The 13,822-nt window shown below is 28.9% G+C and overlaps 1 protein-coding gene across 1 annotated transcript; it reads right to left on the reverse strand.

Annotated features, from left to right (window-relative positions):
- Window positions 1–8,333: 8,333 nt before the first annotated feature.
- LOC111275900 (putative beta-1,3-galactosyltransferase 14) lies at window positions 8,334–12,474 on the reverse strand. Its single transcript, XM_022861524.2, has 7 exons — window positions 11,977–12,474; window positions 11,532–11,684; window positions 11,362–11,444; window positions 11,166–11,265; window positions 9,816–9,929; window positions 9,218–9,360; window positions 8,334–8,706 (listed from the first exon to the last, which is right to left on the reverse strand). Exons 1-7 carry the CDS (start codon window positions 12,345–12,347, stop codon window positions 8,618–8,620), a joined length of 1,053 nt encoding a protein of 350 aa, XP_022717259.1. The 5' UTR covers window positions 12,348–12,474; the 3' UTR covers window positions 8,334–8,617.
- Window positions 12,475–13,822: the final 1,348 nt, after the last annotated feature.

A 13,822-nucleotide genomic window follows, 5' to 3' on the forward strand; every position in this document is an offset into this window, starting at 1 on the left:
AATCTAGTATGAATCAAATAAATAGAGCTAATAAATAAATTACCAAATCACAAGTACAAGGACATAAGCAATTTATGTAGAAAATCTCCCTAAAACGAAAAGTAAAAACCATGGACAGCAACAAATAATTTTCATTATCAAAATACTGTGAATACAAAGTTTTCTCTAGCTAGAACTAAAGGTATACAATCACAATATCTCAAGATTAAATAATCTTGGTAAAAAAATTTTTGCAAAAGAAAATTGAAAAAGTCTCAGCAAATTTGGAGATTAACAAATACACATAAAATCAGTAGGTAAAAAACTCGAAACTCGATCTTCGTTGTTCATGACTAAAGAACAATGAATTATGAACACACTAAAATATTTCAGTTCAATTGGATAACAAATTAACTTTGATCAAACTATTTGACCAAAAGTACACAAAATCCCCTTTTCTCTCGTTTGTCTCTATTTTGCCTTCACATCCTCTTGTTTTTTTTTTTTTTTTGGTCATATAAGGGTTTAAAATCCTATAACCAAGCATGAAAAGATTAAAATTTTTTTAATGAATTGATTTTGATTTTAGACCATCTCCACGTGGAGGAAACCAAGCTCAACACACCTAAACTAAAAATACAAACCTATATCAGGTAACATTCAACGCCTAAATACATGAAAATAGTAAAATTTAATACGAATTTCAGATCACATATATAGTTCTTTGAATAAACTAACAACGACCATGAATAACAAATCATGTTCAAAACAGCATATCACAACCCCAATGATGTCCCTGCTAATTACGAATCATATCTTCAATATCCGAGCCAATAAACCAGTTGGTAAGCCAAAATTTCAAACTCCTTACAATAAAAGAAGCCACCAACGCAACTCACCTAATCCACAAGCAGATCGTATCCTGAAACAATAAATTTAGTACTCCCCTAGCTACTCTCACCAAACAATAACTTTAGTCTTTGGCTCAATCAATTCATACAAAAACTCTTCAATCAAAAAACCTTCCAAAAGATTTAATTTTTCCAAATAAAAGATAAACCCAACTTCTTACCAAGACAACATAAAGCTTCACCCTCCTCTTCTATTACTTGATTTCGTGAATATATTTGTAATTGATCTGGTTTAGATGTTCAAAATCAGGTGTCAAAGTGTTGTAGCTTTGGAACCCTTTTTTCAAAATCAAGAAGCCACCTGTTAAGCCTACTGCTTATCATCCTCGCATTGCTTAGTTTGATGAGTCAATTAATTTTGAGAATGTTTCATTTTTATAACATTTCATCAATTAGCTAAACCTTGGGATCGGAGCATATTGCCCGGAGAATGTTACCTTTGGTTGGTTACTCAGAATAATATGGTGGAATCTGAACCTGAGATCTAATAATTTCAGAACCTTTTTACGATATGTCAATTTGTGATTAATCAACTTCATTGTCTAGTTAACCATATTGTAATCTCAATTCAAGTTAAAGGAATTATTGTAAATTTTCAATTCCATAACATTAGTAAAGTAATGCAAAATAATTAAATAAATTGCAAATACGAACACAATCTTGTTTAGGCCTATGATATATACAAATAAACATTTAAAAGTGGCAAAATTATTGTGTAATTCAACCTTCTCAAGAAATATAAAAAAAAAAACTGTTATTAGTATTAAAATATGAACAATATTTTCTATTAACAACTTGTCTTTTTTCATCAATACTTTTCATTTTACTAGAAGGTAAAAAAAAAATTACAATAAAAATAAAGAAAATAATATGATTAAAACTTACTAATTATAGGTAAAATATAATAGTTAGAAGTACATTGTCTCACCCTAATCCTAAACTATATGAAAAGTGGGAATATAAAAATTAAAAATTCTAGGAGTTTAAGATGTCGATATAAGGCTTGGTTACAGAACCAATGAATAATGTTCCATTAAACTCATTAACTTCACTAATGGAGTCGAATGTAATTCCACCATATCCATCCAATTGTTCCATAACATTGCTTTCTTGGTCATATTTGATGCCAATGGGATCGGGGGCATCATTTTGAATGTTCCATAACCTTTCAGTGTTAAGAGCTACTCAACATTAGACAACTAGTTTTAGTAAAATGAATGGTGAAGGTACTGTAAACTCTTCCCAACCAAGATTGTCTTTGCCATTTGAGTATTCTACCATCAGATACACCAACATATGGCTCTTCTCCTTTACAATCAAAAGTGATGCTTTCTGGTTCTGTAAAATGGGTGAGGTTGATTTGGTGCTAATGCTTTGGGATAACATCACCTTCATGATTAGGAAGCTGTTGCTGGAATTGTTTGACATTAAGAGCGAGAAAAAACACAAGGAACAAAAGCTTGAATGAATGAGATTTCTTCATGGTTGAATTGGTAACACAGCTAGCCATGGAGATATAAGAATTAACTTGTAAGGAAACTTATAATATGTAATAAAGTTGACTAAACATTACTTGAAAGTGAAGGAGGATGTGAACATTGGATATATATTTATGGTAGTAACTGCTTGAGAAGTAATAAAATCCAATTTCAATCCAAATCAAACTACTAGCTATAGTGGGCAGAGACGGATTAAGGGTTGGGGCAGTGGAGGCAGCTGCCCCACTAAAATCTTGAAACTTGAGTATTTTTATTAGTAAAAGACCCCAAATATAAATAATTTTTGTATTTCACTCCCACTCTAATTTCAAAATAATAAGTAGCATTATTGGAAATAAATTCAATTTTTAATTTTTTGTTTTTTATCCCCCCACTAAATGTAAAAAAAAAAGTATGAATCTTTATAATATTGAATTATATATGTATGTATTAACAAAATAAAATAAATAACTAAATAAGTTAATGATTCAAAATATAAATATAAAATTTATCTTTTTACTATATTTGTTGATCTTGTTAGAATGACTTTTTAATGGGTTACAAAACATGTTATATTATGTCGTGTTTAATCCAACTTGTTTGATAAACTTGTTAATCGTGTGATATTATATAATTCATTTAATAAATATATTTGTGTATTTGTTTAAATTTTTAATTTATTTATTCAATTGTTGTATATGTATATAATTGTTAATATTCTTTCTTAATGTGACACAATTAAGTCAAGCAAATGTGATTTTTTAGATCTAATTTTTATATAATATTTTTTTAATATTTTATAATTTTTTTAAAATATTTTTATTATTTTATATTTTTAAAAATATTTGATATTATATTTTAATAAAAATAATTTTAAGTTAAAATAATTTGTAAGTAAATATTACCTAATAAGTTGTTTCCACTAAGTATAAATCATAGATCGTCCTCGATAGTGGAAATTCACTTGGATATAAAATTATTATTCAAGACCATAAAAATATCATAAAAAGTTACATATATAAAAGCAAAAGCAAAGAAATTAAAGTATATGGATTTTTTTTAGCTAATAAAAATATATGGAGTTGTAATTTGTACACAATTATTTTTACGTAGTACATCTTTCAATCAACTATGACACAAATTTAAAAAATTTAATTCAAGTTTGAACTAAAATTTTTATTTAAACTAAAATCTCTTTTCCTATTTGAGTATGTAATTGTAGCTCATGTTTATATAAGATGTTTAATTTATTTAGTAGTATTTGTTTTATTAGAGAAACAAGCTTAGTTTGACTTGAACTATATAAGTTTAAGCTTTAATTCTTCTATTCTCTTGCGACCATTGTGTTGCTTTCTGCAGTGCAAACAGCCTACTATAGCTCTTATCGACGGTGCTCAAGACTGCAAGTGGGGCCTAAACAAGTTTGGCATAATAAAGCAAATTGGCGCTTGCAGTGGTCAAAACAAGACTTTATTAAATAATCTTTCAATCCGATTTTGCCTCTATAATTTTGTAACCATATATTTATCCATATTATACAGTAATTAATAAATATGATAATTTAAAATATAATATAATAATACAATATAAATATAATTCAAATGTGAGATACAAAAGTGATACGATTTAAAATTTTAATAATAATTATATTTAAATTTAATAAAATAAAAAATTATATTTTATATTTTTATGAAAACATAAATTATAACATATAATTTTTATATAAAATATAATATAAATATATGATACAAATACATGAACTATTAAATTTAGTAAATCAAAAACATTGAATCCTTGTGATATATATTTAAATATTGTTAAGGAGACAACACATCAAATGCTTTAAAAATTATGATGTTTGTATGAAAAATATAGTAAACCGTCATATTCAACTGACGATATTCGTTCGTACGTGAAAGAGCTGGATTTTGCACCTCCATTACTACTTTTTGGATACAAAAATTCTTGACTGTTTGCAATTGTTTGAACAAAGAAAAGATCTAATCTTGTCCCCCAAAAAAAATCGAAGACTAATTTCTTTTAGCATATAAATTGAATACCAATGAAATTTTGCATAGGACCTTTTTTTTTTTTTTTGAAGTTTTAAATTTGTTTTGCAATCTTGTTACCATATAAACAAGTATTACCCTTTTCTTCTTTAAAACTTGATCAAATGGGTTCAACATGATTAATATTCAACTATATAACTCTAATAATTATTATTTGCTGACCTTATTATAAGATTTACATATTATACTTACTATAGAAGTCCTCATTCTAATTTTCTTCTTTATATATTCTCTTGCGGCCATTGTCTTACTTTTGTAGCAACATAATTTAGCTCCTTATAGCTGTTGCATAGAAGAGTTCATGTATTGGGTTGGGCTTAAAAATGATATTAAAATTATATATATATATATATATATTTATTTATTTATTTATATATCTTTACCCGACCACTAAAAAAAATGGGACGAGCCTCGAGTTTGATCGAGTAACTCGATCGACCTTCAGATAAAATGATGTTGAGACTACCAGCAAGTGGGGCCTAAACAAGTTTGGAATAATAAAGCAAAGAATACTAATAGCTTGCAATTTGAACTGGTCAAAAACCCCTTTATTGAATAATCTTTCATTCTTATTTGCTTCTAATAAGTTGAAAATATTGGTTTTTTAAAGCATATATTTGAAACTTTCTAATGGGATAAGATATCACATGCATTAAATGAAAACTGTGGTAGTTATATGATAAAGTACTGTCATATATCCGCGAGCTTAGAGAAATATTGTTCGATTTTGAAAGAGATGGATTCTATGTCGCGCATCACTTCAATTTTTTCGAGACAATTGCGAAATGTAAGATTAATCTGATATGAATTCACAATTATTTGACTTTTATAAAATATAGAGCGAGCATTTATTAATTATTATATGCTAAAAAGTTAGCTTTTTTTTTTTTTGTCTGCATGATCTTATAAAACTTCAAAAGTATGTTGGACTATTGGACTAGGAATAAAATAAAAGCAAGTTGGCTATAGGATTTGTTTTTAAAAGGGTGAATTTGGAAGCCAAATATATGTAAAAGGTCACATGTGACATGACCCATAAATTACCAACTATATAAATTGGTCAATATGGGTCCTTCACTCTTAAATGATTTATTTAATTATTGTTTTAATCATAGTCACACTTTCTTTAAAATAGAACTAATTTGATTAAATTATTGTAATTTAATAATTTATTTATTTTTATCAAAAAAATAATTTATTTGTTAAAGTCTAGTACGTTTTAAAAAATAACAGCATTACTGTGCTTTATTTCTCGCTTTTATTTCGTTTTCACCATTTTACAATGCACATAATAAAATTAATTAAAATGAGAAAATTGGCAATAAATTTTTCTTTTATTTTTTTAGCATAAAAGTTATTATAGGTTTATAATAAGAGAATGTATTATACGGTATAGATTTTGACATTTATTTTTGAGAAATCAATTAAAATTATATATATTTTTCATTTGTTATATTATTCAAATTTGTAAGTGAGTGTCAAATACGAATATGCGTTGAATATAGATGTACTTTTTTTTTCAAAAATTTTCATATATTTGGATTATTTGATCTTCGTATCCACATTTATTATATATTTATCAAATACTCACATTTATTATAAATTTATCAAATACAGATATATAAAAAAAAATGAAAAATCATACAATTAACATAGTTCATTTAAGAATTTTTAAAATAGAAAAAATTGAAAAAGATCACAAAAATATGAAAAGATAAAGGCAATCGACTGAAAAATTAATATACCTTGTTGAAAATTTGGAACCTAATTGAAAAAATTAGAAAGCTAATGTGTTTTTCTTTGTAAGTTTACCTGTGTGACTTAATTTTTATGATAAATTTATTACTTTTTAAGGATTTGTGAATAATGATTGTAGATATAATAAATAGATCAATAATAACATAATTAATTAGCTTAAAGTACAATACATAAAATTAAGTTAAAAATAATGAATAATAATTTAATGTGAACACTAATTTAATTTAATTTAATATCAATACATATGAAATTATTATAGTGTATAGTATATATTAAAGTTATTTCAAATTTTGGGGACGCCAAAGCTTCTCATGCTCCTATGTAGTTTGTCACTGGAATTGTTGGTATTAAAATTTGAAACAACGCCTATAAAATATTATTTTTTAATGATGATTATATGAATCAATCAAATTAAATCTCTAATTTATTTACAATTCATTTACAGTAAATAAGTATTGTAAGAGATCAATTATATATTGAGAATAATAAAATAGAGATAGAAAATATAAAATAGTTTTATTGTATGGAACCTTGGAATTTTTTTACTTCAAGCAAATCTCATTAATTTGTAATTGGAACTTTTTGGAATGTTTATTGATATGGCTTTATTATAATAAAACGAAAAGAAAGTTCTTTAATTATATTTCACCCTTAGCTTTCCCTTTGACACTAATATTTCACTTTTAAAAGACCGTGTTGTTTATTTAATTAAGCAACGTGAAAAGCTCAATTCTGCCTATTGGTATCTGAATTTTTTCAAGCGAACAAAGAGTTGCCGTGTATTATTTGTCCGAACGATGAAAATGACACTTCCCAAAGATTTGGCCGTGCAAGAGATGTTGCAGGCTCCAATACTTCAACCTTTTCAAGGTCGATCATAGAAAATGTCAATGTTCGATTGTCTAATGTCGATGTTCGATTATCTAAAAGCATAATCATCGATAAGTTGCTCGCGATCATATAAGAAATTCGATGTCTATAAATAGTTGGGGGGGTGGGGTGGGTGTGTTAGTAGCATTCCAAGTACCACCTTCATTCTAGCTTGCCAGTGATCTTTTTCAGCTATGGCACACTTTGAGAAACTCTTGACCGACGTTGATGTGAAGAAGCAAATGGCAATTCCTAGTGATTTCATCAGGCATCTGCCACATTATGAAGGGGGACGGACAATATTCTTTCCGGTCCATGATGTGTCCGGAAATGTTTGGGAGAACTTTGGATATTATATTAGAAGAGAAGGCGAAGATTATCCTAAACCTGTTTTTCAAGGAGATTGGCGTAGGTATGTTCGTGCTAAACATCTCACTCCTGGTGATAAAATTATCTTTCGAGTTGAGGGGAATGGTGCCGGTGGTGCCCCAAGATACACCATTGCAGCACAAAGGAGAGTTGCAGTTCTTGGTGCCACTATTGGTTGGACTGAGGAGTTCTAATCATTTTATGTCCAAGTTAGTTTGATAGACTTTTGTTGTTGTTATTGTTGTGGTCGTGTATTTGTTACTCTTTTGCTTCTTAGAATTACTAGTATTGTATTTGTTTGTGATAAATTTATGTACTCTTAATGTAACTTTTATTAGTACCAGTAGTATTATATCTATATAAGTTGATTTAATTTTCATGGTTCATTGTTTTAATTATCTATTTCTTAGCTTTGAATCTCTTTCATTGGTCTTTTTCTAACAATATTTTCTTTCTTTTGGAACAAAAAAGGCCACAATTTAAGGATAAAGAATAGAAATACAAGTTTTAAGATTCAAATTATAAATTTACTGAATATCACATTTTAAAATTGATTATATGAATCAAAAATCACTTTTTATATTATTTATCCTCGCTGTTCATTTTTTTTTATTTGCATATGCATACATAAATTCAAAGTTTAGACACCATTTTATTTTATTTTTTACTCTTCCCTTGTTTCTCTATATCGTGAATTATTATCTTCTTATTACAAGGAGTGTGTTAGCAAATTTGGATGATAACCGGATTTGGCATTTTACAATGGAGAAAGCAGAAAAAATATATATATAGACTGCAAAAGACACATTAAGAATAGCAAACTTTGAGGACCAATGTTTGATGTCAATGGGTAATTTCAAGATCACAATTCCTAGCAGAGTACACTTAGCAATAGGCAATGGAACCAAATGAAATGGTTTTTCATTTTACTCTTTAAAAATGGTAAAAAGAATGGTAATGTAAAAATATCTTGGCAACTTAGTAGTTACATCGTCGGTAAAATACAGAAACAGACTTCTATGTTACACACAAAAAGATTGTGGGAGACAAAAATGGCTTATGATGATTGAACGAGGAGAGAAGTTTAGATGTGTCTGATGGCAGCAAGATCAACTTTACAGAGCAAACAATTCTCCAAAACACATTTCCATGTTCAAAAGAATTTGTGTTTAGGCCAATCAAGCTAATCATCGTCTGATGGTAAAGTTGGACTATTGAAGCAGGTGTCTTTCTGATGAAGTTCCAATAGCTTTGTCTCAGGATTGCATAGCCCTACATAACAAGAGTAATGTTAGAACACAACATATCTGGAGATTTTGAAACCATGGTTCTATCACAAGATATTTGCAACTTAAAGGCTTCAAAATTTTCTATTGATCTTGGACCAAGTAAATGGTCAAAGTGCAAGTTGACACTGTCCAGGTTTCTGTCAAGAGCTGTTCTTAACAATCATATTAAATCCATTAAAAGGCCACTAAAGAGTGGCTGTTTGACAGGAGATGACCTAAGCTAGTACCAGATTTATGCAGATTTTGAGGAAATCTCAATCGGGTCCATATCACCTACAATCTTGTACATCTATGGATCCCTTGTTGTACCCCTGCAATATGACTAACGGAAACATACCAAGAAAATTGTGGGAAACATAAACCATTAATATTTCACCATCCAAATCTTCAGGGATCATCTTTTTTCGTTCTGAAGTCCATAGAAATAAATGATAGTTGGCAAGCTTAGAAAGACTATTGGAGCACCAGTTCATAAGCTTTAAATGAACACCAACCTGAGCATTTGGGGATATCCCAGACAGCAATAGATGTAGGAGTACACTCTGGCTCACACAGTGCTCGATTATCCTCATGGTTGACATTCATTGCAAGCATCCATGCACCAATTGTAACATCCTCGTTACTAAACATCCGAAAACTGCAATTTGTACAAAATAGAACAACATCATAACAAATCAGAGATAGGAAAAGGTCGTGGATGAAGCATCATTAGTAACATTACTTCATCTAATGTTACCAAATGAGCTGTCAAAGAGAAAGAACACGTTGCAATATGTATATTGGATTAAGCTTTCCTAATATTATCTCACTTTTCTTTATGAATTTACATTAAAACCACCGCCCAACCTCCTCAATCACAACAGAGGACGAGAAAGATAAAATGCTTCATCAGCATAGATAATTTTTCAGTTATATTAGATGTCTTGAGAGAACAAGGCTGGCCATGACCCGAAAGTCCAAAACAAGGGTTGAAATTGGAAATATTTGGGAAACAAAACCACAACCCAAATATAGATGAGAGAACAAGAAACAATAATAGAGATGTGGTTTAATAGATAATTATGGGATTAGATCTGGAATCATTAAGAGTACCTGTTGTTTCTTAGAGCAACCAAACTTGCAACAACATCAGCTGAAAGTGCATATATAGGACCATAGGCATGAAGAAAGTACTCCTTGCCTAGTAGATAGGATAGTGGCTCATACCTGCATGAATTTAGTCAAATCTGATCACTCCTCGAGTATATGAGCATCCAAGTTAATATAAAGCCAACCTTTTTTGGTGCCATATGCTCTAACACTGAGTTTTGTTTAACATAATTCACAATAGAAAACTATGACATACTCAACTTCTCAAAAATCTTTAAATCATATCCTCATTATATAAAAGTAAATGAAAAATGCAGTGGCAAAATACAAATGTGAAAAGGTACATTACAACATCCTATACTACACATCTAATCTCCAATGATGGAAGTGAACAGAAAGAACAGGATGCTTATTGCAGTTAAGATGCATGTGGCCAAGAATGATCACTTCTTAATAATAAAGAGGTAAGATCAAAATGCATTTTTTATAGTGAAAATCAGTGTCATACATCTTAAATCTTACAATGTTTAGAGGACTTTTTAAAGCTTTTTGTCCATATATTCTTCCATGCATTTATACATACATACATATATCACGTATCCATGCATGTATACATACATTTGAAGGTATAGAGCATCATAATCTTAAAAGATGAAATTATCAAGAAAGAAGTTTGTCTTTTCTCATGGATAATTCAAGATTGAGGGCATCTTAATAACCTGGGTAATTATTTCTATATGATTATTCTAATAACAGTTGATGCTAAGACAAATATTATTATGTATAAGTAAAAACTTCTCTGCCTTCCCTGTATCAAACATCTGATCTGTGATTATAACCAAAGATGTGGAAAGAAATACAACTGCCATGGCCTAAAGTTTTAGAAACTTATTGATACTGAGAATAAAATGTAGCCCAGTTTAACTGATTTCGCTTTCCATTCTTTATGGATCCATATGGTCATTTCCTACTATCATACCCTTAAAGCCAAAAAGAATTTAGCCCAGTTTCATAGTGAGAATAAATTTGTAGCCTGGTTTAAGTGATCTGGTTTTAAATTCTTTACGATTCTACATGGTCCTTTCCTACTACCTTAAAACCAACAAAAGTTGCTGCTTTCTAGATTTTTCCTTGAACATTTTTAAGTTAATGGATGCCATTGAACTCCCCTCTCCCTTCTCGATTGAATTGCCAATATCAACCAAAGATAGCAAATTATCATCTTTTCTATCAATTTACAGCAGAAGGCACTCCCATCAACCAACGCTAACCCCAAATATGAAGCCAAAAAGCAGTTGAAACATAGAGATATCTAAACCATATGTTCAAACTAGTAAATATAACAACACTAACCATTTCAGCTTAGGATCTGTAAATACCGGACCCTTTTTCATGCATCCAAGGTAAGTCTGAGAGTGGGAACGTTCTTTTGCTAATAGAAGTGATAGCCTATCTGCAAATCAAGCATACAACATAGTAAGTCACTCAATATGCATTAATTACATATACCGCCAAACACCTGCATAAAAGAGTTAATAAATCAACTCACCTGGCCTCAAATATATATCATCATCAGCTTTGACGTAAAACTCGGAATCATAGAGTGTGTACGCAGCTTTAAAGAATGCTAACCTGAAGCACAAATTCTAAGTGAGGGATCTTCTTTCAAATGAATCACATGACTAATGGATAACTAAAATATTCGAAAAAAGAACTAACGTTTTGTATGGGAGCTTACTATACTCCTCCTCAATATCTAACAAAATGAAATCATCATATTCTGCAACTTCCTTTTTCAGCTCTGCCATCTTTGACTTATCATTTGTTCTACCAATAACAAACCTAAAAGCTAATCCTGTTGCTTCTTCCAACCTGAAAAAATTTTAAAATATTAAAATTAAATTGTAATTGATTAACCAATGAGCAAATATTTACAGATTTTTTCAATTCTTAAAAACAAAATGTGACTTTGCTTTTATTTTAGTGAATAAGAGTAGCAACTAAACATATCTTAATTGTTCTTAAATTCAAGCTGAAACATAATATAATTTTAATTGATAATTCAAGCTTAAATGTTTGCTTCTAAAATCAAATGAAAGTACAATTAATTTCATATGAAAAAATAAATTATAACTAAATTACTATAATTAAAAATTTTATACACCGTTGAAGGCCTTGGCGATCTGAAGGCATCCAAGTCTTCCTCAAGGACCGTCTCCGACCGGCCGAACCGAACCCAGTTTGGATCCCAACAAAGCCCATAACTTTGTGCCTGTTCGTCCCATTATCATCATCTCCACTAGCACCACCGTTATTCACATTCCCGGTTCTATCCCAAAGAACACGGACAGATCTTGGGTCGGAGCTCTTACAACGGTAACCGGAACCACCGGAGGAAAGGAAAGAGGAGAGTGCGAAGAGGAAAGAGGCGATGGCGAAGGTGAGGAGGGCGGAGAAGATCAGGCGCGTTGATCTGGTTGGACGAGTGGCCGGCGGCGAAGTGCGCGCATTGAAGGATTTGGGAGATGATGGCATAACTGTAATTTTGAAGGGATGGAGTGGGAGATTTGGGGGGAGGGGGTTAGGAGATAAAGGAATTTGGAGTAGAAGAGAAGCAATATGGAAAAGACAGTGAAAGAGTGAAGAAAAAGTTCAGCTTTTTTCGGTTTTCTTTCATTTGATCTGCCGTTATTGGTCGTTATATGGATCTTTTTCTATCCGGGTTTTCGGGCGGGTTCGGGTCCAATTATTTTTCAATTTTAGTACTCCAATTCAATTTTGTCCTTGAATATTTGATGAATTTCTTAAACTACGTTGATATTAAAATTTGAATTTATTGTAGGTTTATATGTTCCAAAATGAACTTTGAATAATTTGCATATCAATGTGTGTTATTGTTTATTAAATTTTTTATGAATAATTTATCAATCTTTAATACTTTATATTTTAATGTAATGTAAATTACAAATGATAAAATGAATTTGAATCTAAAAATTCGCAAGAAAATGTTTAAATTTGAATTACTCAAATTTGATTTGATAAAAAAAAATTAGGTTTAGATTTAAAAAAACTCAAAATCAAAATCTAAAATGACTTAAAGTCAAAAAAAATTTAAATTTAAACTCTAAAAATATATTAAAATAATTATATCTTTTATAAAGTTAATAATATATTTCGTTCGTTTCAAAATATTTGTTATAAATTAATTTTTAAGAAATTTTAAAAAAATTTGATTTTAGTATATTTAGTATTAAATTTTAAATGTTTTTATAAAATTAGAATATCATGATTTTTAATGATAAAAAATTTTAAATTTTAAAATTTTAAAATATAAAAATGTAAGAGTTTTAGATGTTAAAAAAATAAAACATAATTTTAAGACATTTCAAAAAGAAAATATAAATGAAAAAAAAATGGAACAAAGGAAATATATAATTTGATTTGTTCAAATTCAATATTAACTTAAATCCAAAAAAAATTCTAAATATAAAATTATAAAAAAAAAAAAAAATTTGTCTGAACCGAATCTGCTTGATTACAACTTATGACGTTAGATACTTTATATATGCATTTGGTTGACCACACAAATTATAGTTCCAAATTTGATTGAATGAGGCCTGCAAACCAATTTTATTGTTTTTCCTGTTAGTCTATTGGTAAGATATTTATTAACTAAAGTAGAGAAAGAGACGTTTCCAACCTTAATTGAATAACCATGTAGAGTCGTGCTTAATTTAATAAGTTATGCTTCACATGCAAGAAAACATTTTAACTACTTATTAAAAGTAAACTTAATTCTATAAATTGTTGATTTTTTTTTTTTTACAATAATAGCTATAGTTTAAAGATAAATGAATAAATTAAAAATTTTAAATTTAATAAATTTAATAAATTTAAATATTATCTTTTAAAGATAATTATATAAATTAATTGAATTAAAATTTGAATTTAAATTATTTTATTTTACATATAATATTTTCATTTCCAAAATCTACTCTTTTCCCTGCTCT

The sequence above is a fragment of the Durio zibethinus genome, chromosome 25 (assembly GCF_047325235.1).
Source record: "Durio zibethinus cultivar Kanyao isolate XHJ-2024 chromosome 25, ASM4732523v1, whole genome shotgun sequence".
In the NCBI taxonomy this organism is placed as follows: Eukaryota; Viridiplantae; Streptophyta; class Magnoliopsida; order Malvales; family Malvaceae; genus Durio; species Durio zibethinus.